The sequence below is a fragment of the Prorops nasuta genome, unplaced genomic scaffold (genome assembly GCF_024137725.1).
Source record: "Prorops nasuta isolate Cenicafe-Biocafe unplaced genomic scaffold, Cenicafe_Pnas_1.2 PNAS00018, whole genome shotgun sequence".
NCBI lineage: Eukaryota > Metazoa > Arthropoda > Insecta > Hymenoptera > Bethylidae > Prorops > Prorops nasuta.
In genome coordinates, this window is record NW_027116815.1 from 4,276,821 (window position 1) to 4,295,742 (window position 18,922).

At 33.1% G+C, this 18,922-nt stretch overlaps 2 protein-coding genes across 4 annotated transcripts; one reads left to right on the forward strand and one right to left on the reverse strand.

The window, feature by feature from the left end:
• Positions 1-1,883: 1,883 nt before the first annotated feature.
• On the reverse strand, positions 1,884-9,016 carry Sirt1 (Sirtuin 1). Of its 2 annotated transcripts, none has more exons than XM_066738517.1 (10): positions 8,634-9,016; positions 7,896-8,028; positions 7,581-7,815; positions 7,280-7,495; positions 6,991-7,198; positions 6,744-6,902; positions 5,954-6,230; positions 5,042-5,874; positions 4,741-4,961; positions 1,884-4,652 (listed from the first exon to the last, which is right to left on the reverse strand). In XM_066738517.1, exons 1-9 carry the CDS (start codon positions 8,938-8,940, stop codon positions 4,741-4,743), a joined length of 2,589 nt encoding a protein of 862 aa, XP_066594614.1. In that variant the 5' UTR covers positions 8,941-9,016; the 3' UTR covers positions 1,884-4,652. The 2 variants fall into 2 exon arrangements, with proteins under 2 accessions (XP_066594614.1, XP_066594613.1); XM_066738516.1 differs by having other exon boundaries at positions 4,770-4,961; positions 8,634-9,012.
• A 97-nt stretch (positions 9,017-9,113) lies between these two features.
• Positions 9,114-18,873, forward strand: LOC136780262 (protogenin-like). 2 transcript variants are annotated; one of them, XM_066738514.1, is made up of 19 exons: positions 9,114-10,499; positions 10,776-11,038; positions 11,129-11,279; positions 11,353-11,512; positions 11,587-11,655; positions 11,748-11,974; positions 12,050-12,192; positions 12,271-12,715; positions 12,802-12,969; positions 13,038-13,229; positions 13,295-13,479; positions 13,559-13,703; positions 13,769-13,864; positions 13,942-14,095; positions 14,176-14,309; positions 14,381-14,746; positions 14,860-15,137; positions 15,211-15,318; positions 15,404-18,873. In XM_066738514.1, the coding sequence occupies exons 1-19, from the start codon at positions 10,433-10,435 to the stop codon at positions 15,599-15,601; spliced, it is 3,549 nt and encodes a 1,182-aa protein (XP_066594611.1). In that variant the 5' UTR covers positions 9,114-10,432; the 3' UTR covers positions 15,602-18,873. The 2 variants fall into 2 exon arrangements, with proteins under 2 accessions (XP_066594611.1, XP_066594612.1); XM_066738515.1 differs by having other exon boundaries at positions 12,805-12,969.
• The last annotated feature ends 49 nt before the right edge of the window (positions 18,874-18,922 follow it).

The following is an 18,922-nucleotide window of genomic DNA, read 5'->3' on the forward strand; positions in this document are numbered from 1 at the left end:
TAAGAATATACATAAAAGTTATAGCATGATTATAGTCGTTCTAGCTAGTGTAGGTGGCCAAACGGGCATATAAACGAATGAACGAGTGAATAAGTAAATAAATAAAAGAGAGAGAAAGAGTGTGAATATGATTTGTCGATTCCGGTGCCGAAAGGAGGGGCAACGAAGCGCACGGTCGGCTGGGGATATAAGGGTAGAGGCGGAAAGAAAACAAGGCTCTCGTTTACTCAATTGCCATAATTGTCCCTCTCCGCACGATAGTGGCCAATCGTGTTCTCGTCCTCCGCCTTCCCTTTTGTGGGCGGTACTCTTTTCTGTACTTTCTCCACTTTCTCGATCTGATAGTTGCCGAAGGCGTGTACGGACAGCGAAGAAAATAAGGGCGAGGAGTAAAAGCAATTTAAATATATCGAGTTGAATATTTTGTTTGTTTATTCGTTCGTCTACTGGTTTATTCATTAAAGTGCGGGTACATACACGACGTATGTAGTGGACGCCCGGCATGAATTCTGCTTCAAAGTTCAGTGATCCTGAATTTCATCAATTTTACTTCCAAGATTAGAAATAAAGAGATCAGTCCCTTTATTTTTAAACTTATAAGACAAATTGATGAAAACTAACGAAGCGGCAGATAATAGTTAATTTTCATTCCATAACCTTTACACCCGTATTTTGGTACCGATGGTAAAATCTGTACATTTTACCATCTTGCAGGAGGTAGATTAATTTAGGTAAATAATCAGACAATGCAAGGATTAAGCCAATTAATTCGATACCTTGCAACGCGTGTCCGCTCCAAATACCCCGCCAAAAACCTGTATGCCGCGCGACGCGCAAAAATGCCCATGCCTCGCGCGTGTATTTCACGCGCCGTGAACTCGCACCTTTAGCCACTGACAAGTACCACATAAGTGCACATAAGTGTAAGGACACCCTACCCTTTTATAACTTCTATGTAATGTTAAAATTCACTTTTTTAAAATGTGAAGGCTTGTAAAAAAATCCGTTTCTTTCTTATTTCTTAAACTACAAAAAAACGATCGACTTTAGAACAATTGAAAAAAAACTTAAAACAATTTGATTGGCACAACTTTCAAATTTTTAAAATTCAATAAGCGGGGGGCTAAGATCATGTACATTCATACGTTAATTGAGAATTAAGCTTTCGTATTGTGAGCCACTAATTTAATTGACTCTCTAGCTTTTCTTGTAATACTATACGTAACTGATACATAACATCTGTTTAAGTTACAAATGCATTACTGAACTACTCTTTTTATTAAATAATATAAATTAGAGGTCTATGAAACAAATCAAGTTTTTTTCATAAAGTAACGTTTCTTAACCTATCATGTAATTGTAATACAAACGAATTACGGTCCTTTTTAGGAGTTATGAAAGACATATCGTTGAGTAGAAAAATAGTTCTTGACTTGAAAAATTGAAAGTTAAATAAGCGTAGGTAAAATAAAATTTTCAACGACAAAAATATTAAAGCACATTTACGAAATTCATTTTGTTGAAAAATTTGTGTTTCTTGTTCGAGATTGTAGAAGGTAAATTCACATTGCACACACAAATTTTCTTTATCATAGAAAAATGTTTAATTTAAGAGGTAAGCTTACAAGTTAGTAATACCAAAAGAAACAGAAAAACTCTTACAACGTCTATAAAAGAGAACATTTTCATAACATTCGTTACATTAAATAACAAATTATAAAAAAAATCAGAATTCTTCACCTAATTCAATCGCATCAGCTATGCCGTGAGAATATTTTATATATAGCTTACATATTAATTACGAAAGGAATAGGATTAACATAAATGTTGCTTTCATGGTTTAGCTGACGCGACAAAATCGATAATACATTATACAATACAAATAATAAATATTTACATATGATATATTTTTACAAAAAGTCAGTACTGTCAAAAAAAGAGATAATATGATTGTCAAATCTTTACAACACCTCTCTAAATCGACAACATCCATTTCGAAGTGAAGAGTGCACAGACAGCAGCTTGGACTTGGATTTTTGATTGAATACATAAAGAAACAAAAAGTTAACTGCAATGTGCATACTATAGAATTATAACAAATATTGAGTTCAGTACTTTAAGTAATGGTTACATAAGTATAATAATATTAAGTGATGTAACAGCTAAGTCATTCTTAACATTCGATATATAAAAAATATATAAATAGGATTACACTTAGTCGATAACAGAGGTGAAGTTTACAGAGATTTGTAAAGTAAAACTTAGGATGACGATGAGAATAAACTTTTTGATAGTATATATATCCTCAAATAAATAAGGGGATAGGATAAAGTAAATGCGTTACAAAAAATAATAACACTTAATCTGTCTCCTGCAAATTAGCATGCGAGCAGTGATAAATAAAGCCGTTTGTACATATAGCAGAAGATATATACGTTTATACTTAAGAAAGAAAAATTATTCTCTTCGCGAAAGTTTGTAGCCCTGTACACACACAAAACAACAAACAGGATCAATTTTCTAGAGTTAAATTGCCACGTTGTCTTTCCTTTTTCCGATACGTCAAATTTTTCCTGTATTTGTTTATGCGTAAGCTACATAGTATAAATATTCCACCACTTATGGGAAGAACTTAGACATTAAACGAAAGTTTTATCGATTTATCAGCTCTAATAATCTCACATGTATTCTCAACAAGCCGCGAATTATCATTAACTGAAATTCTGCATTCATTGCCGCGTCATTAGATTAGTATATATTCACACTGACTGTAATTAAAAAATAAAGTTGCACACAACCTTTTCTTTTCTTACAAATACTCTGCTTTAATAATTCTGACAAAACCATAATAGTCTTAAGAAAGCTTGCCCTTTCCTCTTTTATTGTTTTTTAATAAACTGTTTCAAAATTAGTGTCCATTCATCTCTTTCTTATCTCAACCGTTTTACTCAATGCAAGGTTTTGTCAATAATTATTGCATTATTTACTTTAATCCTGTAAATGTCTCTACTCTATATTCTTTCGCTTCATATAAAAATAACACGCAATGCGAAGCTATCCAACATTGCTTTGTACATTCGCCCGTGCTCCAATGAAACTGAAAGTTGGACTTAAAGAAACAGAGCTTATTCATCGATAAGTCATTACGGCTAATCACGCTGAAACGCGAAAGCTAATGCTACAACTTAATACAAAACAGAAGCTGTGACTATCGACATGGCTCGGTATATTGCATGTTCATAATATGATATACAGAAAATAATTATACCATGAGAGTTATATAAATTTTGTAAATAATTTTAGCAATTGTATTAATGATAATAATAGAACAATAATACCTTGCGGTGTCAGCAGTAGCGATATTACTAATAAAATTTTAACGAACCTTTTAAGCTTTAATCTTTTCTGGTCTTATTGGGCAAAATGTTTAATGAGCGTAGATTTGAGAAACCTTGATGAAACAAGGTAACATTTTTCATTAATTGTGTAAATTTGCAATCCTAATTGAAGAGGTGCAGTATAATGGATAATGCATGTAACATGTAAATTCATTTACAAGTGCCTTAAACTGATTGCGTATTTTCTGATATTAAAATAGCAGTATAGTCCATCTTTGCAGAGTATACTACATTAAGAAAGTTTCCATTATAAAATGTAATGATGCTTGATTTATATTATTTACACATCATTTAATTTAGGACAAAAAAAAAAGTATCGTCTAAATACTATTGCTCTTTAATAACTTATGAATTAAAAAGTTCTTTGCATTTTCTTATGTACATATTCATATGTAACGTATATTGAACAACAATAAATTAATGCAGGATGCAGTGAATATAATATAAATATCTAATTGTAGTCTTACTAATTTCACTTTTCCATATTCAAGCTACAGCATTAAATTACGATTTTCATTCAATGTTATTTCTTATTTATAATTTCTATAAGCCTACATCATTTTATCAATATCCAATTAAACAATTTGAATTTACTTCATTTCTTTCGGGATAAATCACTGAACTTCGTGAAATTTTAATTGGATCGACGCTTTAAGGCTAATTAAATTATTAATAATACACGTGCATCTTACATATACATATACCACATGATTATGATCTAAATTATTTTATGATTGACACTAGTGTAAGTATTTGAAAATTTTTAACACCACTTTTAGAAGATATTAACCTCAGATTCGTTAGATTTAGGGCCATCGTTACCCTACCAGCTATACTAGAAATAAAAGCTTACCGATCTAAAAGAATACACGTAACTGTTCGTATTAATATTCTTAAATCGGTAAATCTCGTCATCGTATCATTCTCTTTTAATGCCACTCGTTAATAAGCCCACTTATAAAGTGGGACACGGATTCGCAAATAATTTGGTACATTTCATGTACTATAAACGCATTTTGATACCTTAGATCTTATGCGTGAAGAATTAAGCATTGCACTATCCACTGGGCTACTCAGCAAGTTTACCATAATTTCATGGAACATCAGCTAAGCAATACTTCTTTGTTTTTGATCTGACTGTCTTTCCCAGATACAGTTAGAGAGTTTAGCCTTGTGTATTGTTTGTCCATTCTTGCCTACCCTCAACAGCTTCTTTATCGGCATCTAAGCTTTCAGATGTATCGTCATCCACACCTAAGTTTATAATATCATAATTAGTTAACTTTTTCTAGCAAACTAAAACCAAATTAAGCATTTCATTTTTTACAAAAATATTACTAACTTATCGTAGTAAAACAGTAATAAGCTTACATGGCTCCTCTTCATCTTCTTCCTCTTCTTCCTCGTCATCGTCTTCTTCATCGCCCAAAGAAGAATCACTATCACTCTCCGAGCTATCAGAGTTCGCAGATAATGAACACTGATCAAAGTCTTCAGGATCTGAATAAACTTCTGCACCAGGGAAAATATACCTTCCTGTTGTTAATTGATAGTAAGCATTCTCTGTAAAGAAAACATGAAGATTTACAAGACAAATTTCACCACAGGTTTTTGCACAACTGCTTCTTGATATATATTAATACCTGGTAGTCTTATGGCGAGACTCTCCTTAATTTTATTTTGCCATCCGATCCTGTCTAAATTACATTGCTTTGAATCCCTTACTTCATTTTTCTCTTCTGTACTGTCGACACTATTACAGCTGTCACCTATGCCAGAATCCATTGCTGAATCGATGGACGCTTGTCTTGGCTTGAATCCTGTTTTGTCACTAGAAGTCGTTACAAGATCGTCCAGTTTTTGTAATGCAGTATTTCCATTAGACCGACTGGCATGGACCGTGATAGGATCATCGCTCTCAGAGATAGCTCTTGGTACTACTTGGCACTCTTCGAGATTGTAGATTTGCCCGTTACGATCGGATGTTGACTCGACTGATATGATGTGACTATTCCGTTGAGACGGCCTGATAGGACAATCTACATTTGCCAATGATGATTGGGATGCTAACTCATTGCAATCTGGAGTCGGACTATTTCCGAAATTCATTCTTTTCGGACTACTCTCCACACTGGAGTCACCCAGTCTTCTTTTCGGACTATCCCCAAGAAAAGCAAAACTTTCTTCCGTTTGCTCCATATGACCAGCATGAAACGGTGAAATGCAAATACCTGTACTTTCTGTGTAATTGGTAGGTATTGTACTATCAGCAGTTATGCTGTCTTGACTCTCTGACAAAACATTTTGAGGGTTTAATTTAACTTGCTCCCGCTCACTCGTGGCAAATTCATTATTTATTGTGGTATCTTGACTCTGTTCCCAAGTATCTTCAGGTATATATCTTCGTGGAAGAAGCTGGGATGTTTCCTTCAATATAGTATCATTCCAGCAAACCTCTTGAAATGAATCTCCCAAACTAAATATGAAATTTATGTTAATTGAAATCGATGGTTCAACAATTAAAGTATTTAATAAGAGAAAAGGTATCAACTTACAGGTAGCAAAGTTGATTTATGATAATATCACCGTCACCTAAGAGCTCGACATCGAATTTGAGATGTGGTAGAGGTTCACGATTGATAAGAATTTGTGGAACGTGTGGCGGAATGGAGGAAGGAATTAAAGCTACTGGCCGGACTTTAAGAGATGATCCGATGACTATTAAGAGATCACAATCATCCTTGTCTTTTGCCATCGCATAATGGAAGGCATCGGGAAGTCCTTCACCAAAAAATACTATATCTGGTTTCATAATTCCTTGAGATACCAGCTCTGCAATAAATAATAGGAGAAATAAATTACTTTATTTGCGCTGAAAATGACGTTGACCTACGCTGTTACGAGACCTTCTAATGCATATCCTATTTCCGTGAGCGCGGCGAATTTTTTTCATTAACCTCGAAATTGATAAACGACAATCGGTAAACCAATTACTAAACGATATTAGCCAGTATGTGTACCAGGTACTTTATGCAATTTAGAAAGTTTACCTTATAAGTTCATAAAATAATTGAAGCTCTAATCGTAGCTACGATTGACGAATCAACTTATGCATCTTTTGATCATATTAAATGTCAATTCATTTAGCGAAGACGTACTCCGATAGAGTAGTAGATGTATTCATGGTCATCAATTCGCGAAATGTGATAAGAAAGGCTAACAGATGAAACTATCTCTAGATAGCTAACATTCCATACCATAGAAACTGATAAACCACATTATCAAAGTACTGCAAATAAATAAACTATCAGCCGAATATTAAGTACACTTTCATCATCCAGTTACCTCTATAACTCTCATTAGGATTAAACTCGATGATAGACGGCAGCGTATTCACTCTACACTTTGGGCAAATAGGTATTTTTTGAGCGAATATGTCTTCTCTGATGTCGTCACATTTGACTTGGTATTTGCATTTTGTACATGATGCAGTTGCGAAAGAGCCTGAACATACAGAATGTAAAATTTAGAGTTTAACTACCTCAATTTTTGAACAATACATATATTTATACATATATAAGAATATACTTACCATGACATTCAATAACATTTTCAATTCCTGCTACTTGTTCTAATGTGTCGATATTTTGGGAGTAGTTTCGTAGTAACTTCCTTTGCTTTTCTAACATTTTAATAAACCTGTGGCAGGGACTTGGCTTGAATTGTCCTGGATAGATTTCACGTGCAAATTTAAAGAAGGGCCTTGGATCTTGTGCAAAATAATTTATGTCAAACATAGCCTGTGAAACAAAAGATATTTTAAAAAATGATGAACAAAAACAAAAAGAAAAATTGTTTTGCTTTATTATTATATTACTTACTTGAGGATCAGGAAGATCTGGAAAATCTTTTGCCAATCTGGAATAAATTCCATCCCTGCTTCTAAAGTCTGGAATTCCACAGCTAACACTTACTCCAGCACCCGTTAAAACAATAATCTTTTTACTATTACGAATTAGTCTGACAACATCAGTCAAAGTATTTATATGCCTTAATTTTTGCCTCCTCGGTGGCTCTGACATCATGTTTATGATGATCTATAAAGAATAATGTATAATAACAGATCTGTTATAGTTTACCTTTACAGATATATAGCAAAATATAATACATTGCAAAATGTACCTTCCATAATGTCAAATCATCAACTTGTTCTGGGATTTGTGTAGAGTCCATCAGAAGATGATGAAGCAGTTCTCTTGGATTTGCACCAGTCAGCATTTGCTTTTGAATCCAAGAAGATGCATTTCTCCACTGGTGTTCTGCTTCTCCATCACCAGAAAGTTCAGATAATCCTGACAAATCAGATAAGTTTGAAACCGTAGATGAAACCTCATCCTTATCGTCTGGTATATCCATTCTGAAAAACAGTTGAAATAATTTTAAATAAGAAATCGATCAAAAAATCTATCATAAATATGAAATATTTGTTACACTCACGGGCCACCGTTATTATCAGTAGTAGAATCTACCCCCACTAAAGGTGTAATTAAATTTGTAGAATCAGGTGACGTTGAAGCAGATTTTGATTCGTCGCTTAATTCAGTAAAGCCACTATCAGTACCAAGTGTTTCTGAAAATGAGTAACAAAGTAAAGAATAGTAACAAAAATTTGAAGGTATAATATACACGTTATTACAAAATGTTAATTTTTCAATTTTTTGCAATAATATTTTCAAAGAATATCTAATTGGAAAATAAGGTATAAAATAAAATAGAGTAGAAATGACAGATCGAAAAAATGGCGCGTGCTGTAAAATGTCAAGTTATACAGAGTTATGCATATCGTTTTTGTTTGTGAAGCTTGTGCCATCTGTGAATACTAGCGAAGCGTATGTAAGACACTGTCATTGACCTGTATCGTTTGACGTAAGGCTCTGGAATTATGATTAAATTCGCTTTATTCGCAGATGAATGTGAAGGAAAATTAAAAAAAATTACTTTGCATACGAAAAAATAAAGATCCAGTAAGGTAAACTACTAAAAAATCGGAACTAAAAGTGCGTAGAATTAAACTAAAGTTTCGAAGCTACTGACTGTCATGGCGGCTCAAGCTTCTAGAACGAATGGGAAAGGGTACACAGGCTACACAGCAAGAGACGAAGCTGACGCCTATCAATCCGCCATCTTGCAGACGCGAAAAATTTTCCAAGAAAGACCATATTTTGTTGAAAATACCTTCAAAATCATCATTTGGTGCGTTGCGGGAAGGCTTGCAGTCGGAGAAATCAGATTCCGTACAAATATTTGCCCCATAATCGACGTCGTTGATTTTCCGTCGTTTCACAGGAGAGGAATAATCTGGCTGCTCCGCGCTCGACGCCATTTTCGACAGCAATGCACTACATAGTTCAATATGCTGCCGCAGCCCGGGCAGAGGTCGCTCTATATACACATTACATATCTCTCCTAATGAGTTTGTGCGAGTCTCTGTAGGTGTAAGTGGGGGTGTAAGCGAGATCTCAATCTCTTTCCCTTTACGCATGTATTGGTGCGCGCCGAGAAATTTTTGCGCGTGCCCGCATCCTTCCTGCTTCTTCTTGTTTCGGATACTCTCCTTATTCCTTTAGCTACAGCATGTAGCTTGCTGTGCCGCTTCATTCTTTAATCTTTACTTTCTCCCCTCCCTCTCTTCTTGTAACTCTCCAGATCCTACTTTCTTTTCTCTTTTCTTACTTTGCGTTCTCTATGCTTTTACGTATTTTTTACGGTTGCATCCCCAATACGTTTTACGCACAAGTTAAAATTATTTAATTCTGCTTATTTATATATTTTACAGCTTAGCTTGACAGAGCAATTTTAGTCTTAACACCTTCGAGCACTACTAGTCTTTTGAAAGCACACATATATGAATTACGTTTTTGACAAATAATTGAAAAATAGCTGCTACTTCACTTCAAACTTTATAAAAATATAATAACAATATATGCCTAAATATCTATAATACATGTTAAATTCAGGTAGAATAAATTGTGAATCACAAATTTTGCTTTTTTCCTTTTTTATTAAAGCAATGCATGAATAGAAAAGAGAGATTTCACGACTTTACCCACGATGGTTACAAATAGTTAAATTTTAAAAACTAGACGAATTACCGTCCAGCGTCCACTCTCTAGTCATAGGAACCAAATATATAGAAAGGTGCACGTTTTACAAAATAAGCTCCGAAGAATAGAAAGAAGGAATAGAGAAAAATGAGGGAAACGACAACGGAACAACAGAGAAAGGAGGACGGGAGGTAGAGGATCAACGGATCAACTGAAAGGTATGTATAATTGCGAGGCTCTGCGAGTCGCGAGATGACACAACAAGAACCAAGAACCCCGTGCAAACCCCACAAAAATTGTCGAGTGATTTTTACTAAATTGCGTGGTACTAACTACAAAGTACAAACCACAATCGAGATTGGATTGAATGTATTGGCCAAATCCGAGAGAGAGTTACTAGACGCTAGAGAACACCAGAGAACACTATAGCTGGGAGTGTTGGGACTGTTGGGAGAGTTGGAGTTGTAACACTTGAAACTGCTGCAGGGAGCGGAGGAAAGAGAACTGACGGAACTGACTGAGAAGTGAGAAGGAAAGGAAGAGAGAATTGGAGGGGATAGAGGATGATAGGAGAGAACAGGAGAGAATAGAGTGATAAGGGGGAAGCTCTGAAGAGAAGCATTTACGAAAATTGCTCTGGCGTCCATGTGTTTCTTGTATTGTCGGTGTACCTGATAATTTCCATTTTTATGGCATTATATGCCATTGCACTCTTTCTATAATAATATTCTATAATGTGAAAAGCATAGAGAACGGATCAGCAGGGGTAAGAGCTCGGCGAACGGAACAGCTAAAAACTTTCGCAGTCTCGAGCAATGTCAAACATGCGGCGAAGAATTTCGCAAAAGAGTTTTAAGGGTTTCCAGCATCAACAGTGCAGTATCTTGGTCAAGATTCGACAGTGAAACCAGTGCCAATGAGCCTTAATATATGGCGGCGCGAGTACTTTTGCTCAGCATCTTATTTACAGACGTGTTCAAATCCACTTATGCCGCAGGTGCGTACATTTTTCCTCCTATTCTTCAGTGCCTTTGAATTCCTTTATTTTAAAATGTACAGAATTATATCACAGTGGTTAATATGTAAATATACAATATACCCTCTATCAGAGACTAACATTTTATTTTATATTGTAGCAGTTTTACTAAGTTATTTGGAGCATTCAGCTTTTTTTATACAAATAAGAAAAGTTGAAGGCCCAATTTAAACGAAAAATAAGTTTATGCCGAAATGGAATTTCTTAAATGCAGTACTGTATATATTTTTTTCATAGGTATCAAAGGAATTGGTGTAGGTGTGAGTGGTAGAGATTTGTCAAAGGCTGGTAGTTTAGATATAAATATTAGCAGAGCATCGGACTTAGTTTTGGAAATCCAGCCCAGTGGTCATGTAATACTAGGTAGAAGAGCCCTTACTCTTAGTTGTACAGGAGGCTCAAGTAATATTATTTCTTGGTCTCGTAATGGAAGTCCTGTACCACCTTGTGATCCATCAATATGTACCATCCTGCGAAATGGATCACTTCATTTTTATAAAGTAAGTAAACTACTGGCTTGCCATTTTTTTGTCTTGTATCATTAGGCATATAATTTAATTACCTATATAATTTTATATTTCTCATAATAGCAAAAACCACAAATGGTGCAAAAGTCCAAAGAAAAAGAGAAAACTAAAATCATAGCCGCTAAAGCCAATAAACAGGATGAATATCGTTGTATAGCACAGACTAGCTCAGGTGGATTGTTAAGATCAGCTCCTACTTTTATACAGATAGCAGGTTAATTCAAATAAAAATTTTTTAGAATTGTATGTTATACACATTACCTTATTAATATATTTCATTTTTATAGAAATTGCTCATGTTTTTAATGAATCTCCTGAAGACATAACTGTTCAAGAGGGTGAAGTTACAAGAATGTCTTGCCAAATAGATAGTATTCCTTCCCTACCTAATATTACATGGCTACACAATGGAAAAGCAGTTGTATTAAATCATAATAATAGTTCAAAGTAAGATTGAATAAGAATAATAACAGTCATATTTATATTTTTGGTTTCTTTAAAAAAATGATCTTAAATTCTAGATACTCTTTGGTACCGCCAGGTGTTCTTTACATAAGTGCAACAAAACTTTCAGATGCGGGCTCTTATAGGTATTTATTTTATTATCCATCTGCTTTAAGATCCATTTAATATATATTTCTGTTAGCTATACCTTTACAAACAAACAATAAAATATTTACAGATGCATAGCAACTAATGATTTTCTGAAAAAGACAAAGAAAAGTAAAGAAGCAAAGCTAACAGTTATATCACAGCTAGAAATCGATAAATCACGCACTTCATCATCATTATATCCACAAACTTCATATAAGCATTGGTTGACCAATGGATCTAGTCTTAACTTAGTTTGTGCTGCATCTGGTTATCCATCACCATTTATTACATGGACATTCATTCCTCGTTATGCAGGTAGAGCCTGGTCCCATTATCATTGATCTTATGCTCTTAAGATGTATAATATTTTTAACACCCTTCTACTTATAGATAATAACTCCACTCAACCCCGCATTATTCTAAACTCTACTACTGGTATTGTTGTATTATCTTTAAAAAATGTTACCACCTCCAGTGCAGGAATATATATTTGCTCTATGAAAAATGTAATTACAAAAAGTTTGGAAGTTCAAGTAAGATTTTTTCTAATTTAAAAAAAATGGATATGTTTCGAGATAAGTGGCGTCTATTAAAATTTTAAAATGTTTTAGAATATCACAGTAGAAATATTGGTCCCGCCAACTTTCTTAAAAAAACCTGCGAATCAAATTTGTCCAAATGGAAGGACTGCTAGATTTGAGTGTCAGGCACAAGGAGTACCTGAACCTCGAATATATTGGTTAAAAGATTCTTTAAATATTACTATTAATGGACGCAGAACAAATTATGTTAAAGAGCACAATAAAATGGAGCTGGCAATTTCGGCTACGGTTCCATCAGACTCTGGCGTATATCAATGCGTAGCGGTAAATTCAGCAGGAGAAATTTGGGCTGCTGGACGGCTTCAAGTGAATACATCCCGTAATAGTCCTGCTGCACCTACCTCTTTAAAATGCTCTGCGATTTCGCCAGTTAAAATTTTCATATCGTGGAAACCACCAAAGTCTCTACCACATACCAGTATTACAGCTTATACCGTCCATTATAGTCCTGTGGGTAAGTATGCGCCATTTTACTATAATTATTTATTATATTCATTTAGAAATATGTAAAATTAAGATTGCATTTTATACTCTGCATAGAAGGTGGAAAAGAAGAAGTTTCACCACCAGAACCAGGAAACTCGACATCAGTGGAGGTAACCAAACTGCTTGAACCATTTACTAATTATTCGTTTTATATACGCGTATGGAACAATCATGGGGCTAGCGACCAATCCGCCACCATCGTGTGTTCTACTGCTCCCAGTGGTATGATTGTTTGTTAATTTGATGAGCTATTACTTTCATAAATAATACATATATGTTTAATCTTTTAGTTCCTAAATGTGCTCCAAAGATAACTGTTGGTATAGTTAGTAGTACAAGACTAAACGTTTCATGGGAGCCATTGAGTAAAAAAGAGGCACGCGGTGAAGTGGTAGAATATAAATTACAATGGAAGCTTCACCAACATCCTACTACACGGGTACTTTTTTTACCAGCCAGTATTGAGAACTATGTACTTTCTGGTGAGAGAAAATATTTTTAATGTAAATAATTGAATGAAGAAAAAACTTATTAATGTTTTTTGTAGATTTAATTCCCGGAGCGCAGTACGATCTTCGAGTATTAGCAAAAACAAAGCAAGGTTGGCCTAATATGAGCGATGCACAGTCAGGCTGGGCCACTGTTACTATGCCAAGCCCTGAATCTGATCAAATTACAATTAAAAATTTTGTAGACATTGATCTGTTGGTTTTAAACTCTTCAGTAGTAAAGGTGAATATAGCAAAAATGTCAATAAATTGTCACAGTAAGGTTAAATATCAATAAAATTATTGGTTTGTTTTCTTGTTAGATGAAATGGAAAACTAATTTTAAAGAGCCAATTCCCGAGGTGCAGTACGATTCTTGGCAAATTTATTGTGAAAATAGAGATGGTCAAAAGCTAAAAACTATTGTTTTACCTAAAAATATAACAGAATATTCTTTTTCTAATTTAGGTAAGGATATATTTTCAGATGATAGGTTTTTTTTCGACTGATTTATATTTGTATTTTACTTAAAGATGCAGATATTGCTTACACAATGGGTTTGTGTATTGTTAATTCAGGAGAACCTGCAGGGTGCCTAACCAAGCAAATAGATTCAAACGTTGGCCTTGGTAAATAATTTTATTCTTAATCGCTTTTCATAGCTTTCAATCAAGAGAAAAAAAGATAACAATATTTCGATTATTAGGAAAAGTACCAATTAGTCTGGAAGCTATTCCAATTTCGTCGACTGCCATTAATCTTACATGGATAGTTAATTATCCAAGTGCGGTAAATTGCTTTGAGATTTGTTATTATACAGTTCATGTGGAAAATTTTAACAGATCAAATTGTGTTCTCGTGTAAGTATTGTATTCGATTCCTTAAAAAATAATTGCTAAAATTATCAATATGAATGGTTAAAGTTTATATGAAATTGCAGAAATGATACAAAGCTAATGGTTAATCAATTAAAACCATTTACATTGTATCAGTTTAAGATACGCGCAATCTTAAATGACACAGATCAGACTGATTTATACAGTGAAGCTATAGAATGCTATACAAATGAAGACGGTGTGTATTATTTATTAATGTTAGTAAAATCAAGTATAATCAGATTGTTTTTAAATAAATATACTTTACAGTTCCTGGTAAAGTAGAGGAGGTTCAATGGATTTTGTGGAACAGTACAAGAGTGCGAGTAGCGTGGAAAGAACCAAATAAAACTAATGGCATTTTACAGCATTATTTCATTGCGTATACGACGGATTTGGATGATTTAAGATCGACCTGGAGGAATATTACAGTGCCAGGCAATAAAACTTCAGCCGTTTTGCCCGATCTTCTAGCTGGAAAGCGATACTTTGTAATGATTCAAGCAGCAACTAAAGCTGGCCGTGGTACTCCATCAAATCCAATGATCGTTATTACCGGAGGTAGTGCTTCAAAAATACCTACATCTTCGGACGAACAGAAACCAGCGCAAAGATCAACACCCGATCAAAGTCTCGGTAAGAAAATGTCTAATTTCAATATTGAACAAAGTAAATCCAAAATCTTTTTTGCATCATAAAGACATCTATGTTTAAATTTATTAACTGAATTTGTAAAATTGTACTCACAGGTGTTATACTCGGTGTAAGCATAAGTATTGGATTTATCATGATTTGCTTATGTAGTATATATTGTAGACGAAAATGTGAAAGCCTTCAATCATTAAGAGAAAGTGCGCAGCCTTTAAAGCGGCGTGTTTTATTAAGAAACGGTAACGGGTGTTGCGAAGATCAATCTTCTACGTCAACTAGTCAGCAAATTAATGTTACCGTTACTCCTAATGAAATCGAGCTTTCTGTACTTTGTCCCCCAACTCCAAATAGTACAAATCCACAAAGCGATGCAAAGGTATTCTTCAAACCAATATTTTTATGATAAGTGAAAAATTAGTAGACCTCACTAAACAACGATATAATTGTAGGGTGGACGTTCTAATGGTATTGTTGAATCCTGTGTAAAAGAACCATTATTGCCATCGTGGGATAGAAACATCGACTCGAAGAGTACTGATATTACAGATAATTCACAGGTACTAGATTAATAATATATTTATTAAAATTTTATTGTGGAAATTACTTATTGACATACAATTATTATTCTGTTTATTCTTCTAGTACAAAAAAGTGGGCAACAACTCTGCAACCCCGCAACAGGAATCTGAGCAGAATTTGGATGGAACACAGCTGACAATAGTCAATTGTACCTTAGGAAGTGACAGCAGCTTAAATAATAACTTCGTATGTCTGGAAGAAGACGTTTCGCCGCAAAAGGTATCGTCTACGTCCGTTCCAGTAATTGGACCAAATGGATGAAGAAACGGGCAATGACAAAACGTTATTATATACTTCTGTGAGTATTGTACAGCAAAAGGTATGAAGTGACACTGGTCCACCGGTATTATAACAAGAATTTATCGCTGCACTGTTAAAAGCTGATGTATATGTATATAGTAATATACTTTATATTAAGATAAACGAAAAGAGAATATTCTCTAAATGATGTTGAGCACGATGCACATTATGTAACAGGATACACTTTATGTTTTTTTTTGTACGAATATATAGAGCTATTGAATTAGTTATTATTTAACTTAATTGAGAATATTTTGGTCGGCAACTATTTATTATGACAAAACGAATTCCGAACGATTAGTTTTGGAACAATGATGCTGGTTTTAAAATTTCAATCCGTTAATTTTTTAGATGCAAGGGAATAAGCAGCTCTTAGGGAATTAAAGAAATAAATTATATTGAGAATGATGTAAAAGATAATTTATAGGATAAAGGGAGGGAGGAAGGGTGAAATAGGGGTAGAGATCCCAGTGTATATAAAATGTTAATTATGAATATATTTATAACATACGGCAGTTCAAAAACTAGAGTGACCACAATTACATTCCCTTATATAGAATATATAAAATTTTATTAAAGGATTGAATGTTTGTGGCCTAACATCCGCATTAAACTCTCCCATTCCTAAGAATATCTATAAAGGTTTAAAAATTAATGGCACCAATAAATCATTCCGCAGGTTTTATTCCTTATTACACTATTACAGACTAACAAGATGCTAAGCAATATGTTAGTAATAATGTTTATATTTTATTTATAATCAAAAGTTTCGCGATAATTTTATATTTACGAGATTATAATTTCAAGAGTAGTTACTTGTATTATAAATTAATAGTAGTATTTTGAAAACGGTTGTTTTTATGGATTTTTATCAACAGAATCATTAGTTTTTTCATGTTATGTTGAGGATTAATATTATATTAATATTTAGAGTTATACCGTGTTTCTTTATTAATATTTAATTCTACTTTGATCTTAGGAAGATCGGTATAAAAATATCTTATACGTAAATTATACGTATATACATAATAGAGATAGATTTAAATCTTATAATATTATAAGTTTGTTTTTAAAAATTGTACGGCCCTGAAAATCTTTTTCATTTAAGAGAGAAACCTATGTACTTTTTCTGTTCATAAGTTTTTCCCAATTGCAAAATAATAGATGCTTAAAACTTTAGCTGTATAATGATATAGAGCATTTATATAATAATTATGACACATATAAAAAATAGTGCAGAAGAACATTCACATATTCCAAACTGGTGCATGTTACCATGAAAGAGAACCCACCATAGTACCTGATAGACTAAGCTTATATCTTTTAGATTGAATCATAGACATGTCAATGTCTTTTCCATACCTCTCCTACTTGTTATTTATTGCTTCTTTCATTCAACAATACTTTATGTCATCCTGCATAGCATTGAATTATTATGCAATATTATAATTTCCCCATATATGTTGTGTATTCAAAGAAATGTAGTATTAATCAACATCTATGAAACATTATTGAATTTTACAGTATACAAGTATTAGTTGAACAATTCTTTCATTTACTTTGAAATTGTTTTTTATTGTAGCTTAATAATGTGCTTTTACCTTCTTTTAAATTGAAGTTGACGATGAACCAGCCACTTCTTTATGGCAGAAAAAGGTCTGACTTATGTCTATTAAAAATCTCTATTATAAAAGTATTATCACACCTCCTTGAGTTTTTAAAACGTAATGGAGAAACGTAATGAGTTTTAACAATAATATTATTGAACTGTTAATAGAGCCTGCATTTAAAGATAGTAATTTCATTAACACGAACAAAATACTGTCAAATATATTTTGTTTTCTACAAATGTTATGTATTCTTTTTATTAGTAATAGATTTAGATTAAAAATTAAAGTATATTAGGAGACTGAAGATGTTAATGTCCACTTAAGTTGCTACTGTAGAATCTCAAAATACTAGAGAATCAATACATAGGACATAACGCATTATGTTCTATTCAATTTTTTGGTAAAGCATATTGTAAACTTGTTAAAACTATTGTTTATAAATTACTTTATAAGTGAAACTATAATAAAACTATCAAGCACAATATGAAGACTTACCAAAGGTCTCGCGATATTTTGTTGAAAATCGTAAGTAGCGCTACTTCTAAAGTTAATGTAGTATTCGTTACATTTGAATGTGTAATTAAAATTATATATAGCTACTAATTTTTGGCACAAAATTAAAAGTCGATAAACCCTGTCAGCATAGAAAAAAAATTGTTGGTGAAGATATATATTTTGTAATGTCTTATAAAAATTATTGTATATATATATATACACGTATATATATTAACTAAACATGGCAATATTGCACTCTTATGAATTCAAATTCTTGATTATAATGATCGAAAAGTGTAATGCAGTATATCTTTGCTTGAAATAATTCCATAAAAATAAAAATAGCGAAATCTCAAGAATCGCAAGATTTTGTGATAAACGCTGATCTCTGGTAATTTTTCATACATTGTTTGGAAAAACGTAGTATAAGCTCTGGGCTCATGTAATACATTCACGATTTTTCGAAATTAAGAAAACTAGTTTGAGAAGCGTGCATTGAATAAGCTTTGGTGGAAGCTACTGATAGTTATAACACAAGCGAATATTTCAGACATTTATTTGCACTTACCGAATATATTATATATGCCTGTAGCAGTGTTTTTAATGGCTTCGATGTGATAAGTTTACACCTATTGTAATCAATGAGCGTAGGGTTGCAGTGCTATTAGTCGATATTTATAAAATGTATAAAGAACTGAGGATTCTATTATTAAAGTACAAAGCAATAAATATAGTAGCATCTCTTAATTTCAATATTACAAAAAACAATTATAACGCTTAAGAGGAATGCGATATCTCCATTTATGTATAGATAATGTTTATCAGACAAAAGTAGCATGTTCCATTCACACACAATTAAAGCGCTCCTGGAGAATAGACGTCCACGTTTAATTGAAGCACTTTCTATATGATAATATGCACAGGTTTCATCCATTCCATTATTATTTAATTAATTAGGTCTGGGATTAGTTTTATTCCATGCTTTAATAGCTTATTACGTAGAAAATCATTAAATTAAAAGTTTTACTAACTATTGCTACGTAAGCGCTATAATAATATAAAGCTTTATATAATATGTACAAAATACATTTTGTGTATATATATGCAGAATTAATGAAGCATGGGAAATGAATTCTAAGCTCGCACCACCCTTTCGGTGTCTTATGACATAAGTAAA